Source organism: Malania oleifera, chromosome 10 (assembly GCF_029873635.1).
Source record: "Malania oleifera isolate guangnan ecotype guangnan chromosome 10, ASM2987363v1, whole genome shotgun sequence".
Lineage (NCBI taxonomy): Eukaryota > Viridiplantae > Streptophyta > Magnoliopsida > Santalales > Ximeniaceae > Malania > Malania oleifera.
Genome location: NC_080426.1, coordinates 6,043,282 through 6,059,431, shown reverse-complemented (window position 1 = coordinate 6,059,431; position 16,150 = coordinate 6,043,282). Strand labels below are relative to the sequence as shown.

The 16,150-nt window shown below is 34.2% G+C and overlaps 1 protein-coding gene across 1 annotated transcript; it reads right to left on the bottom strand.

Moving 5' to 3' along the window:
• Nucleotides 1–558: 558 nt before the first annotated feature.
• Nucleotides 559–9,104, bottom strand: LOC131167033 (uncharacterized). Its single transcript, XM_058125767.1, has 2 exons — nt 8,128–9,104; nt 559–1,140 (listed from the first exon to the last, which is right to left on the bottom strand). The coding sequence occupies exons 1-2, from the start codon at nt 8,556–8,558 to the stop codon at nt 900–902; spliced, it is 672 nt and encodes a 223-aa protein (XP_057981750.1). The 5' UTR covers nt 8,559–9,104; the 3' UTR covers nt 559–899.
• Between the last annotated feature and the right edge of the window lie 7,046 nt (nt 9,105–16,150).

The following is a 16,150-nucleotide window of genomic DNA, read 5'->3' as shown; positions in this document are numbered from 1 at the left end:
TTATTCACTATCTCCTCCCAAATTATTTTATATCTACCCCTACCCCTTCTACTACCCCCCATAATAACTAAGTCACTCTTCCTCACAGGTGCACTATAAGGCCTACATTACAAGTGTTCATACCATCTAAGTCTTCTCTCCCTTATCTTAATATATATATATATATATATAAGGCTTACGTTACAAGTGTTCATACCATCTAAGTTGTCCCTCCCGACCAATGTCACTGGGCTCACAATTTTGAGAGCTCCAAAAACTTTAAAATAATTTTATTTTTTTATTTAAAAAGAAAAAGGCTCATGATCTAAACCAGAAAAGGGCTGTCCCACATCAAGAAGTCAAGTTTTCATCACTCAAAATTCCCTTCCTGTGTGTGCACTAGGAAACAAATCAAAAGTAGAAGCATCAATGCTCATCTCATGTGTAAGCAGTCCAGCAACCAGCTGTGATTTTCAAATCTTTCTTTTCTTTTCTTATCCTTCATGAAGTAGACTAGGAACATCATTTTCCTTAGACATGTAATAATCATTCCAGCTGTTCAGAGTTATCCCAAGAACATCAATGAAGTGAGATTATTATTATTATTATTTTAAAAATAAAAACAAACAAACAAACAAACAAAAGGAGACAACTGTTGTTTAACACACAAATAGTACATTACAGTGAGTTAGGTCTTGCACAAGAAAAAGGGTGAAACCCACATGAAATATAACAGATTGTAGAAGCTCTAATACTTACAGACATGCAAATGTAATGGGAAAGCTCAGCTCCAGCCAATAATGGAGAAGCAACAACACAGAAAAGGATCCAGAAATCAGAATTGCAGTCCAAGTGCCAAGGCTTTGGGGACTTATCCTGTTATCCATAATATCAAGGAAAATGCCCGGGGCGGCTGGATATCACGATGGGACATTGAAGTGGAACAGCCAAGATATGACGAAGGCAAAGACCATACAAGCTAAGAGGAAATTCAGGAACCGGTGGCCCTGCCAACAGTTTTGGGTATCTGCTGGATGCATAGGCGCAGTAACTGTTGTAGCTGCTGCTGCTGCATCATTTGCCTCATCCCACTGCTCTATCAACTCGGTTTCATTTGAGCCCACCACATTACGTGCTAATGATCCACATATTTCACAGGTTCTGCATTTAAACGTGTTTTAGGAATATAACTTTAATGAGAAAAGTTTTAGAACTCCGAGAAATTTTTTCCTCGGAAAAAAGAGAACATAAACTGCACCGTAGTGAAAAAAAATATATGGAGCATAATAATGCAAAAATATAAAACAAAATTAAATGGATAAATATCTGAAACATTGTCATTACATGCTCATGAGAGAAACTCATTGCTATATAAAAAAAATGGTAAGCAAGAAGTGGGCAAGGAAACACATGTCCAATTTGGTGAACTATCTTGTGTGCAGATGTCAGAAGGGTTGGCCTGGTTCAGAGTGAGCCCATTACTTTGATCCATAGGACCCTATTCATTTAAACATGGATTGACCCATTTACCCACTTAAATTTTTTAAAAAATTAATAATTATTAATGAACCATAAAATGTGCAGAGAATGTAATGTTTGTACTTCTGTGTATAACTAACATATAAACACTGGTCTAGCTTCCAAACTGCAACTCAAATCAAACACATTAAATCATAACTAAATAACTACTTTTAAAATCAAACCAAACCAGTTCAAATGTTTGGATCAATCAGTTTACCAGTTCATACCTAAACCACTGCTCACTTGATCACCCCTACTTCTCATTATGGTATTGTCATTGGAAAAAAAATTTAAATAATATGATAATAGAATAGTAATGTACATGAAATAAAAGAAGAGTAAATGAGAGGGAAAATATTATTGGGCATAAAAGGTCATAATGGATAATGATGTCATGGTCAAAAAGAATAAAGGATAAGTCAGTAGTTTTGTTTATGCTTTAGTGAGTACTCTGTGGAGAGAAAAATGAGAAGAGGGTGTTCTTAAAATCAGCCATGGCAGGGGAAGTAGGTTACCATGGGAAAGCGGAAATTGCCGTTGCAAAATAAGAAGAATCAGGCAGTAGGGTGAACACCTTTGTGATCATAACGGACAACGAAAAATTTTAAAGAGGACGGGGGAAACAGAAAGTTTGAAGCTGTACACAAAGGTAAGCAAGTACAAAGCATTCTAGAAATGGAAGATGGATTTGTTAAGGGTGCACCCACTTCCACCCATTTAATTTTTGCGTCTAAATGGTGAGATAATTATATGTATACCACTGTACCCTTAACCAAATTTTTTTTAGTAGCTAGAGATGGCTTCATGGGAATGGGTTACAATTGCCACCTCTAATCTCATAGCACATTCTCCACAAATCCAAGAAGAATCTTTTCTATAGTTTCCATCAGTTGCGACAAAAATAATTTATCAAATTTGCTTTAACAAGAAGATGAAAAAAAAAAGTTATTACCAAAACATGGTTAGAGTTTTCATGTCTGTGAAGTAGTTGAAATTTGGTAAGGACAAGATTGGTAATGGCAATGAAAAAAAGAGGAAGATGAAACTAGGTAAAAAACACAATCTTCAGATTTGGGCAAGAGATTTTGTATACACAAGAAGATGAAATTCGATTGGACACATTACTGCCAAGGCAACCTTAAATATGCTATAGATTCAAGGAAACTAAAAACTGCACTGACTTCCTTATCTGCAATGTCTCCTTCATATGGGTTTTGAGTTTTGACTGTTAAAAACCTAGAGATGACTTCATGGGCCTGGCTGGTGATCAAATAGCCAAGTGAATAAACAGCTCCTATCATTTTATGAAGTTATTTCATTATAAATAAAAGAGCAAAGAAAAAAAGGACAATCCCAAGGTAATTTATTCAGAAAATGGAGAACCTTACCATTAAGGAAGAGAGCCTAAAAGCCTGAATCTTTAAGAAATGAGGTCTCAGAACATGAATCCATGAACTATAATACCAGAGACAGCAGGAGAAAGCTTGAAAAGCCCAGTCAACAAGGCAACACTCTTTCTTCTAGTAAAAATTGAACCAGCATAATACATAGGAACTTAATACCTCCCATTTGAGTACAGCATTTCTTGAAACATCTGAACTAAATTCTCTTTTGATAGAAAAGTAAGACGATACTACATGATGGACTATTAGTTATGACATGAAGTATAAACAAAGCAGAAATGTCAATACACATTGGTTGGAACATTATACGAGACGAAGTCAATATATATGGTTGGAACATATATGAGATGAAAAATAACCAGTATTCACTGATACAAAGACAAGTAAAAGACATTTTGAACAGGGATAGAGAAGAGTTGTGAGAAGCCATTGAGAGTCAAATGTGGCAATAGAGGGAGGGCAAAAATATCAGCAAAATTGTAAAAGGTACATGAAAACCATGATTTGATCAATAGTTAAGTTTCAATATGCTGAAATGTTAGAGAAGGTATTGTTAAAGCTTGATATACATTATAGGCCCACAATCTAACAGTTTAAGCTTTTAGGTAAAGTAATAATCTAACATGGTATCACAGCCAGTTTCCAAGAGATCCTGGGTTCTAGTCTCATTGTCCGTATTTATTCTGTGGTGTTTAAAAAAAAATTATTGTGTTCCCTATAATGAGTGTTATTTATCGTGTGTTTATCTCTTCACATGCTGTTGGGCTGCGCATGCGAGGGAGTGTTAAAGCTTGATATACATTGTTGGCCTACAAACTAACAGTTTAAGCTTTTAGGTAAAGTGATAATCTAATAGGGATTTCAATTGGCAACAAAAGGTTCAGTAGAATGCACATTGAATTTTTTAAATGGAAAATAAATTCATAAAAATAGAGGAGAAAATGGGAAAATTAGATTTCAGAATGCCAGAGATAAAAGCAGGATTTACATTGCCAACCTTGATAATGATAAGTAAAACAAGCAAGGTGGATAACAGTACACTCGCTAATCATTATTAGAGAATACATTTTAATCTACTATAAATATGTTGCAATATAAGGATATGGAGAAGCAGATTACTCAAAAATATTCCAGTTCAATAATAAGCTCAAACAAAGAAGATTTCAATAATAAGCTCAAACAAAGAAGACTTCGATAGCTAAAAATGTTTACTAGCATGCACTCAACTAAAAACGTCTGAAAATATGTGAAGATAAGAATTAACTCACAGAATCAGTTGCTATCTATTTAATTCACTAGCCCCAGATAGAAGGCACTGAAAAATCAACCTCAAATAATGATATGGGTGGGAATAGATCTTTCCACTCCTTTTCAAAATCAATCCCTCCAAAAGTGCAAAGAAAAAAGGATGGAAATTGGAAAGACACTTACCCATTAAATTAAAAGATAATTATTTCCCTAACTTCCATTTTCCTTAGCTTATCCAAACGGAAAATGAGAAATGAAAGCCCCCTTTCTTTCCTCCCCCTTTCCCTTCCTTTTCCTTCCCTCCTACCAAACACGGCAAAAGAGATATGTAAGCCCCTTTCTTTCTCCTTTTTTCCCTTCCCTTTCCTTCCTTCCTAACAGACACAACATACATGTATTATACTAACACACCACTTTACAGGTACATCTCAATGATCTCATTTAACTAGAAACCTCGTACATTAGATATTTGTGCTGGTTACTAATCTATATCCCTAAGGTTAATCTTTTCTTTTCAAGCCCACGCACTGAATATTACTTTTCTTTTGTTTCTTAATTGACAGCATATGCCTAAATTCCTATATTTTTTCTCCTTTCAAATGAAGTATATGGATAGCAGTCAAAGCTATTCCAAAATCCCAGCTTCCCAAAATCTTGCCTTGGGAAAAACTGGTACATTCGCATAGATGCAGATTTGACAAACATCAAACTCCAATCAGAATGACTATCACAAAGGAATGTCGGAATGAGTCAAATACCACATCGTGCATACAGACACATTAAGTAACACTCAAAAGGATAGTCTAAAGGAGCACGAGGATTGTTAACCAATGTAACCAAGTTCCAACTAAATAAAGAATGGAAAGGTGTAATTAGTATAGTTGGACATACATGCTAGACATCCAGCTGCTACATCTTTTGCTTTATTTCCTTCATTCTCTCATTTCCATATAATTTTCTATTACTTTTTCTTCTAATAAAATAAAGACATATTCTTCATTAAAGTGTTCATCATTATGTTTTCATAATAATGCTCTAAAACATAGGATATGGAGAAGCCGATTAGTCCCCCAATAACCGAACAAGACTTCACTTGCCACAATATAAGGCAGTTCAGCACAAACAAAACCAAACCTCCAAAAAAGATAACATGAATATATAATAATGTTTATGGTATAAATTATCACTCAGTCATAGAAGCTAAATGCTAAGCATGTCACAAATGGCATGCCAATCCATAAGCAGGGACCAATTAACCATTGTTAATTAGATCACAATAACAATGACTGATCCCAACCCCTCTATTATAAAATAATTCATGGGATCACATACTGAATACTGTCTAGGTAGTAGTACAAATGATAGTGCCTACTTAAAGTAAGGAGAACATGTGTCTATGGGCAGCAAATGCGGCTGCTCCCAAATGCCAAGCCCAAGCATCATGCTCGATTCGCAGAATTGAATGGGATAAGAATGAACTAATATTGATCAGGGCACTCACCTTACTCAGTAAGCCATCGGAAGGAGAGTTTTACTTTGCCATAAATATTCATGCAATTAAATTCATATACCAGCATTCACACACATTCCAATATCCATTACATTCCAGAGATCCGCGTATTCACATACATCACAACACATCCACACAAGATACTACACAAGTCATTCCCAACCACCATCCACCATTACACACTCACCATGACCTATCCACAGTTTATTAGTAAAACGAACTCCTCAGGTCTGCCAACATTTTATCCCAGCTTATATAAATGACAATATAACGAATTCCTCAGGTCTGCCAACGTTATATCGTTATTTATACTTAGGACAATATAACGAACTCCTCAGGCCTGCCAACGTTATATTGTGAAATACACAAATAACCACACAAAATAACCCATCGAAACACATTCATGAATTCACCACAATATTCATAACCAGACAGTATTCACAAGTAGACAATATTCACAACCAGTTAACTATGAAGGGTTATTCTCATGCCACATGGTTTTTCCCAAATATGATTTATAATTGAAAATTATTATTTTTAATTGTCTAAACTGTTCAGAAAATCATACTATAAATATACGGCTCATATACTCGAAATTTACCGATTCAAATTTAAATAAAAAATTGGTATAATTTATTCCCCTTACCTGATTCTCGAAGTTCTGCCTAAAACGAACGGGAAATGGAACCCTGTATTCCACAAATCCTAACTTAATCAGTTCAACCTCAGAATATTTATCATTCAACATTTCCTATACCCACACACTTCCAATAACTAATTTAATATTAAAAATATCTTACTTACCTTAATTTTGGAGTGGTGCTTAAGAACTCCGAATCACGATTCTGCTCCAATTAACTTGAAGAGAGTCGCCCCAAGAACCTCGTGGTGGTTTCCAATCTTCGAATCGGGCTAAATCCGGGCTAGAATCGAAGAGAGAAGGCAGGAAGGCCGAAGCCCTAGAGAGAGAGTGAGGGAGAGAAAATTTCACAGGAAAAAAAAAATAAAAAATGATCTAGGACCTATTTATAGGCTGGCATTCGTCGATGAGTCTAAAAGGTTCGTCAACGAGAACATTAGGTTCGTCGACGAATCGTTTAAAAACCTGAATTTTCCATGCTCTCGGGATCTCCTCGTCGATGAGCATAGGGCACTCGTTGACGAGGCCCTACTGTGCTGCCCTAAAATTTTTCTTCCTTTCTTTATTTTCCCTTTCCTTTCTATTTATTTTTCTTTTATTATCTAAGTTCAGGTTATTACAATGAAAACTTGAACTGAGAGAATGAAAAAATCAAGTGATGAATTCAATTCCATTATGTCCAATTCCATTCCATTTCTATGTACCAAACATGCAATAAACGATGGCCGAATAACAAAAACCATGCACAAGCACAAACAAGAGTCCAATACCACAACAAAACCATGCACAAGCACCACTGCCATTGCTGGGAAACCCCAGATTCTGCAGTCACTCTTCTTCCACTTCCTCTCTCTTCATTAAGTAAGACTCTTTTGAACTAACAGAACCGGCCCCCCATACTCCACCCTGCGCCACTCCCCTTTCTTCCTTGAGTTCTTACATATTTGACAAATCTTCAATACCCGGCAGAATCACAATTAAACCAAAATCACAATCAAAAGGACCAAAACAATAAAAATAATGAGCTGGGTGAGCGCCAAACTAGAGAAGGAAGGGAAATAAAAAACCCAGCTAATTTTGGAGTGGGGAAAGAAGTTCGCATGACTTGAAGAGAACATGCTTTCACCGAAACAATAGCAGTCCATAATCTCCTGATAATCAAAACCAAGTAAGTCCAACACCCTCACCATTTTTTCACCTCCAGCTGGTCGATTGGATAATTACCTCCACCCTTCTTCCCAACCTAGTTTGGCAGAATTTGATCTTAATAGTGCTGAAAGGAAACTGCCCACCACCCTCTCAAGCATCTGTGAGTTCTCTGGACAACACATTTACACAAGACCGCAAAAAAATTTATGGACAGCAGATTTGGGAAATGGGAATCATGAATGTCATCCCCAAGACCACAATGCAGCTGATGAACGGACAGGTTGACTGTAGAGAACCTGACAATTCATCGCCAGAAGAACACAGAGCGCCTTAAATTAGGGTCTCGCCCTTAAAAGCTCAGCAACTTTACTTTTCCGAGTAAAAGTTACAGTAGAAATGTAGAGAGAGAGAGAGAGACCCAAAAAACATAGAGACCAGAGGATCACTACAAAACACGATTCATTTAATTCAAAAATAAAATTAAAAGATCACAACATGAAAGTAAATCATTTAATCTTAAAATCATTTTCCAGAATTCACAGTTTCCATATAAAGAATATAACACTTATCATATATATATATATATTTCGCCGTTTACCCTTTCCTAAAAGCAACTTCAAAATGCGAAATGTTGAGAAGCAAAATGAGTACGTTTCAAACACGAAGTTGATACTTACTTATTCCCCTTGATCTTGAACCATGCCTCCGCACACTGCCTGTGGGCAGCAGCCAAATCATCCTTGCAGGAGCATCCCAACTCAATCGGAACCCCAGATTCTTGATTCACCGAATCCAAGCTCAGCTGACAAATCCTGCAATCCCTCTCTATTGTGGCCAAATGTAGCTTAATCTCAGGAACCCCACGTTCCAGATCCACCTCCACCGAGCTCTCCGACACAGAAGATCCCCTCCCTCTCTCGGAAACCCCGACAATCTCAGTCCGAGACGCGCTCGGACACCTCCGTTCGTCGGAGGACCCGCGGGCCCCGTCAGCGGCGTCGGGGAGACTCCCGTCGCGTGCGGCATCATTCCCAGCGATCAAGTGACAGCGACCTCCGTCCCCTACAATAACATCAACATGGGACTTCTCCGCAGTCGCCATTGCCATAAATTGGAGCAAAAATCTTCATGCAAAGGCAGTGAGAGACAGAGATCATGAATGCCCGCAAGTGTTCAAGCAGTTCTCTAGAAAACCCGCGCGCGGGGGCGTAGTAGGTACTGCCCCTCCCTCCCTACTGTACTTGCCAGACACATAGGAAGACCCCAAAAAAGATCTAAAGCCTTAAAGCGCGAGGGAGACTACAGTTTTAAGGAGCACACAGGATAGAGATTATCAAAAGCATCAGGCGCAATAATGTTACTGCAAACCACACCCCACACACCCCCCCCCCCCCCCCCTCTCTCTTTCTCCCTCTAAAAAAAAAGGCTGAAAGGGAGCGATGGGGCTGCTGAAACATCTGTAGGGTATGGTGACTGTCTGGTGAGGCAGAGAGCTTAATGATACAGAGAAGGGGACTTGGATGGAAAAGACTTGTGGTGTTACTGTTTGGTGTCTGCGTAAACAAAAGAAAAAGGTATCCGGCCAAAGCAAATTTCCATTTGTCCTCTTCCTCCCTCAGCACTCTTGTGTTACAAAGGGCAGTGTACTCATTCCAAATTTCGTTTCCGATTTGACACTGCTCCCTTTATTTTTTCTTTTTTTATTTTTTTTCCCTTTGAGTGAAAAAAATAGGGAAGACAATATAAATTATGGAACATTTTTTTAGCGGGATCATTGAAATTTTTACAGCCACCATTAAAATGGGATACAGCCAATTTGGTCCCTCCCATAGAGATAATTAATTGGAAATAAATTAATGGTGATATATGGACATACTGCTTACTTTCTTAGTGATGCCTTACTGCTACTATATTCAATGCAAAAAATATTTATAACCAATGCATAATCAATCATACCATCATACTCTTTATTTACACTTTCAGTTTATTTCTTAGCATTTAAAAAATATTAAATTATAGAGAGTGGACAAAACAAAAAACAAAAAATAATTCATTATATGAATAAACTAATTCAAAGCATATATCATATATGAATCATGTGTGTTTCGATTGTTCCAATATAAAAGGTTCCCCACTTTAAGCCACTTCATTTTCATGAAATATTCCTATAAAAATAATAATTAAAATATTTAATAAAAATATTGGAAAATTCTATGCAACTTAAACTAATATGTAACCCCTTATATATTTAATATATAAATATTCATATTTAACTTGTAATTAGTCTCCTTGGGGACATTTCTGTAGTCAAAGTTTGAAATATCCTCATTATATGTCTCGAGTTCGGATCTTGGAAAGGATTGGAAGGGATATGAGATGAGAAATGGGCTACCTTTGGTTGAGTAGCCCAAGCCTAGTATGGATTTTCAATTGGCCAAAAATAATAATAATTAGGGTTGTAAATGAATCAATACGTTACGAGCTATTTAGTGTTTAACTCGATAATAGCTCATTCAAACTCATTCATTAAAATAGATGAGTCAAGTTCGAACTTAGATTTTGACTTCAAAAACTGAACAAGTTGAAATTAAACTAGACTATACTCAACTCACTAAACTCGTGAGTCAACTATTCAACTGGTTCGCAACTTAAATTATTTAAACAAATTTCAATAATAGAAATTTTTAATATGATTATGAGTTCACTAATGAAGTAAATTCATTAACCTTTTAGTATATAAGATAAAAAAAAAAATCTTGAGTATTTGATTAATTTATATATTTGATTTAAAGTTTATTATTAACTTACTTTATTTTTTCAATATATATTTTAAATTATTTTCTATTTAATCATCACTGCTCACATTGTTTTTTATCTTTTAAAAAATTTAATGGTGTAAGACAGTAAAACACAAATTAAAATTTTAATGTGTATTTCAATAAGCAACTTTATATTTAATTTTAAAGCTCATTAATATATATTCATAATTATAAAGCTCATAAGCGACATTAAAGTGGTTAAACCATGAAATATTTTTACTGAAAATCTTGAATTTAAATTAAATAACTATTAATTTAAATATTGTTAATTTTATATGGTTGCACTAACTCGATCTTTTATGTTAATGTGTATTTCTTCCTTCTCTTCTCTTCCTTAAAACAAAAAAAAAAAATTGAACTCAATTGTTGTAATAAAAAACATCATTTAAAAATGAAAAAATGTAGAATTAAATAACTCCTTTTAACTTTTGTTAAAAATTATACTAGTCAAAAAATGTATGAGAGAGCAACCATTAAACATTTTAAAATACTTAACTAAATTATTAAAATATATAAAAAAATACAATGTGAAAAATTAATTAATTTTATATAAAAAAAAAAACACAATACACACATACCTACTAAGAAAACAAGGTCCATGTTTGGTGCATAAAAGTAAAATTAATTTTAAAATGATAAAATTAAATTTATCACTGGATTTCGTTATGAATTATGCTATGTATCGCGGGCTCGTGTCATGGCAGGGCTTTACTAGGTAAAGCCGTGTGGGTCATGTCGTGTGTAGTTCAACATTTCCAATTCGTTAGTCTCTATTTAAAATTTTATTTTATTTTATATCTCATTGAATTCATATCTCACGAGAGTTGGATTTTGATGGAAGTTTCTAATTTCTGCAATTAGGGATATATTAGAATCAAGTCGAGTTGATACAGTAAAATACTTGAACTTGACTCGACTTAAAAATGTTAAATTCAAAATCGAACTTGAATTCTATTGATTTCATAATTGTTAAACTCAAATTCAACTTGTCCACAAGTTCATAAAATTTGAGCTCAATTTAATTAAAGTTGACTCAATTATAAATTGCTATTAAATATATATAATGTACATATAATATTAAATATATTTATAAAGTATATATTATATGATATATACATATAATATACAAATAATAAAATTAAAAACTCGATTAAGTTAGAAATTCGACTGAAATACTATTACTAAATTTGAACTTGATCTTTAAAACATTCAAATAACTCGAACTTGACTCGAGTTTGAGTAAAATTGAGTCGAGTCGAATTAAGGAAGCTCGTGAATAAATTTAACTCACTTAAACCCTTATTTGCAACACCTATAAAATAAACCTTCACTAGAATCACCCCAACACGTCTAAATGACAACTTGAAGTTGAAAGAAACCCTTCTCCACCACCACCATCACGTGGAATCCCTAATCGCGGTCACCGCCTTTTCCTCCTCCCTATTTTTTTTAATCGCTCTGCTTGAATATATATATTATTCAAAGGATGCTTATACAATTGATAATATTTTTTTCTCCAATCATCCTTTAAAAATTTTTCTCAATTTATAAGTTATTTTATATTTTACTATATTTTGTATTTAGAAATTAATTACAAGTATATAAATAATTTAATAATTTTTTATTTCAAAATTTAAACAATTTTTTTATAACTTTTTAATATTTTCTTTACTTTCTATCTTAAAAAACAATAAATTTAAAAATATAAGGCACACACTTGATGTGTGCTCACTAGTCACATAAAAAATGTTTGTGGCTTTGCGTGCTCATAATATATATATATATATATGTCCAAAAGTTTAAACTAAGAAATCAAAAAGTCATTTTCTTTATTCCTATCACTTTCTTACATATTCTAAATGTCAATTTTTTTTTCTTGTTTTGTTCTTTCACGTATGTCTGCATTTAAATGCGGTAAAGTATAATAAATTACTAAAATCAGTGTTTGCATAAATATAATTCTAAAGCATATAATGGAACATAATACCTATTTTCAAGAAAATAATGAAAAAAAAATTATATATGGACGTCATAACTTAAAAAGAAGTTAAATATGCAAACGTCTGTATTATTCCATCTAACATGAAATAGGAAAAGAACCCATCATAGAATTTAGAAATAAATATTTTTTTATCTATTTTTTATTATGGGTTTATAAAGATTTTTGCATCATTATTATTTATTTTATAACAATAAAACTGTTATTATTGTTTTTTGTGTGTAAATTATCAGATTCTCTTAATCACTCTATTTGGATAATCAATGGGGGTACGTGTTTGTGGGTTTGTGTGTTAACAATAAACATGCAGTCTCCCTCGTCCTATCATTTTCAATGCCTTTGTACACCAGAGTTTGATCCCTTTAAGAATTGATTACATTGACTAATATTTAGGGGTGATTATGCTATTACATGCGATAATCTTGACCTAATCTTGGTGAGGTTTTATTTATTTTGATTGATTGATTCTCAAAATTTTAGTTTATAAAAAAGTACCTCCCACACTTGAAACTTTCTCCATCTTAGCTTGTACAGTGATGACTTCCCTAATATACATCTAGATTGAGATCATGACATTTTGTGATGAAATAATTGGAACACTTACATATCTTTAACATTGTGTTTCAAATATGAGGTTTAGATTTGAATTGTGTCAATAAAAATGATAAAAAGTACTATTATCCCATGTTTGGGGTAGATATTCAATTTGAATATATGTGAATTTGGATAAAATAGTATACAAGATGGTATTAAACTTTGTCTCAAATCTGCACGTAACCAAATTTAAGGTTCAAAATCATGTTCCTAAATATAACATGAAACTTGTTTAATCTTCCCATGATTCTAAGTCTAGAACTTCAATAATACATTTGTAGTATTTAAAATTATAAATTTCAATATTTGTATTTGAATTTGTGTAGAATTTAAAAAGAAAATTAATATAATTTTATATTATATTTTATCCAAATACACACATATTTAAAATTTAGATTAGGATTCCATGTTGCCTTTCAAATAATTTTGAATCTAATATTTTAATTCTAACCCTAACACATCTGAAAGGATTCAACTCCCTTGGAATCCATCTACTTTTATTGTAATTTTAGTTTTTTTTTTTTTTTGGAAAAAAGTTAAACTTCATATAAACCAAATGCAAAACTATACTGACACTGATCCAAAACTTTATATCACCACTACTCTACCTTGTATCTTCTAAACTTTATATCACCACCACTCTACCTTGTATAGTCTCTATAATAGTCTTATTAATCAAACTATCTAAACCACCATTACATCTAAAGACTACCTCATTCCTCAGTTTTCATATAACATATGCAGTGGCTACTCATATTGTGTTGACCTTTTGTCTCACATTGCCACGCATTCCTTCAACCCAATTTAGAAAATCCTCTCAATAATGACTCCCAATATTCGAGTGATGCCCTCCAAAGAATTTTTCAAAATAGTCCTCTTAACTGAACATTGGAAGAATAGATGATCTCTAGTTTCCCAGTGGTTATTACATAGAATACAATTTACGTCAATTATGTTGCCCTAAGAAAGGATTTTGTCCTTACCTATTAAAAGCTGCCAACTAGCAGATAAAATAATGTCTCAGTTGAGCTTGTTTAAACCAGACTACTTTACTCTAGCTCACTATCTGCCCCATCTGTCTTATGACTTCCCAAGCTGATCTAAAACTGAACTTATCATTCAAACCCCATTCCCATATTAGTTTATCTAAAGTATTACTGGGAGGGTGAAAGCTTACCTTCTCAATCAAGTCTGCACCTGGATTTCCTTGGTCAGTTCCATGAGGACCCAGAGATAAAGTGTTGTAAGGTAGTGTATCTTTGGATCCCCAGGTCATACTGTAGCTGGCAATCGTAGTGATCAATTAAAGGGCTGCAAGGGTGCCAATTATAAAAAAGGATCTAAATGGAGCTACCATTTCTCATCTTCCATTTGATTTTCTTATATATCTTTTGTAATGCCCTAACATGGGTCTGTCAGGGAGCACTGCGTCTCTCATCCTCCACCTAAACCAGACAATAGGGGGGGCGAGTCTTATCGGACTAATGACTGGCCCCACAGACCAACATGTGTCATTTTCAGTGTGTTTTGTCCTCACTCACACACTTCCTGAGAAAACTTTCCAGAAGGTCACCGATCCCAAGATTACTCCAAGTTAAACATGTTTAACCATGGAGTTCTCATGGGAAGGTTTCGAAAAGAAATGTGCATCTTGTTGATATGGGTAGTAACATCAAATCATTTTTAAATCTTTCTTCTACGAGGTATCACATCTTTCCTACAGTTCAAGGTTTCTTTCCAGTAGCAAGAGTCATATGGCCCTAATATGCAACTCCCAAAACTTTTTTTCTTGATTTTATATGTGTGTATCCATACCACCCATAAGAAAGCTTTAGAGTTACAAATAAATTGGCAAAGCTTCATAATCGCAGTTGTTTTCCAATATGAAAGAGATTTAAGATCAAGACCTCTTTCTTTATATTTCTCACAAATACTTTTATTTATTTTATTTTATTTTATTTCTTTGAAATGATTGCGTTTGAGACTCTTTGAACACTCGACTTGTAGGAACCCAAACCAAGAAAAAGAAAAGAAAATAAATAAAAGGGAAGAAAAAGCAAGAAAAGAAAGGGTATGGTTTGGTACAGGACCAAACCGTCGACGGTTTGGAGGACTCCAGGAAAACCGTCGACGGTTTTGTGTGAGAAGCAGGTGATGAGGTCAAATCATCGACGATTTCAAGAAGCCCAAAAAAACTGTCGACGGTTTCCTGCGGGCCAACATCTCTATAAATAGGTTTCAAGTTATTCTTATTTCATTTTCTTAATCTCCCTTCTTTCTCTCTGCTAGGGTTTCAACCCTCTAGTGTGTTTCCCTCACCCCTTCGTGTTTCTCACTCTTCTAGGGCCTCCCGAGTCTCCAGCACAACCTTCGGTCGGTTTTCTCTCCTTCTCCTCACGACTTACTAGTTGTCTTTCTTTGCGGCAAGGTCCAGTGAAGCTAAGGTTTTGGTTCTCCAAAGTTGCAAGCACCTTTTCAGGGAAGTGATAGGTAGATCTTCAGTAAACAGGTAAGGGGAATAAATTATGTCAATTGTTTTTTTAAAGATTAATCGATTAAATTGAAATATATAAGTATATGAATTTTATGATGGTTTTTAATCTAAGTATATTACGAGATATATGACTATATGAATGTTATGAAAGTATGATTTATCATTTAAATATGTGGCATGAGAATATTTTAGCTTATTGTATAAATTAAACCTGTTAGGATCACGTGAATTATAGAAAGGAATATGGGAAGACCATTATGAATATGGTACCGTGGTATTGTGCAATTGAATATTTGAGAGATATGTTTGGTGATATCAAGACAAAGAAGGACGATGATACGTCACGCCCTGATCCTCGAGACTTAGTTTGAGGGCTTGCTGGATTGGGAATGCCTGCTAAGTAGGCCTATCGTATGGGGTAGGGTGCTAAAAGAGTGCCCAATGTCAGCAAGTGCCTGGGTATGCACCAGATGTGGTCATCGAAGGATAGATTGCTTTATATGTCAACATGACCTACAATATACAGAGTTATTTATATGATACCCATATTGAATGCTATTTATATATGATACACTAAAACTCATTGGCCACACTTTGATAATAATTTATTCCTTCTTATTGAGAGGTGTCTCACCCCATCATAATCAATAATTTTTCAGATGCCATAAGGAGTATGACAGTAATTAGAGTACGCAATGAAAGCATGAGTGGGACTAGATAGAGAGGTTTAGATTAAATGTTAATTTTTTTGTTTTGGTTTATCTTGAAATTCCTAATTATGTATTAAAATGATG

Excerpts from the sequence above, each read along its gene's own strand:
- LOC131167033 (XM_058125767.1), bottom strand. The coding sequence starts at position 8,558 with ATGGCAATGGCGACTGCGGAGAAGTCCCATGTTGATGTTATTGTAGGG. Across the intron at positions 1,141-8,127 it reads TTCAAGATCAAGGGGAATAA|AACCTGTGAAATATGTGGAT; the intron begins GTAAGTATCAAC and ends GTTTAAATGCAG.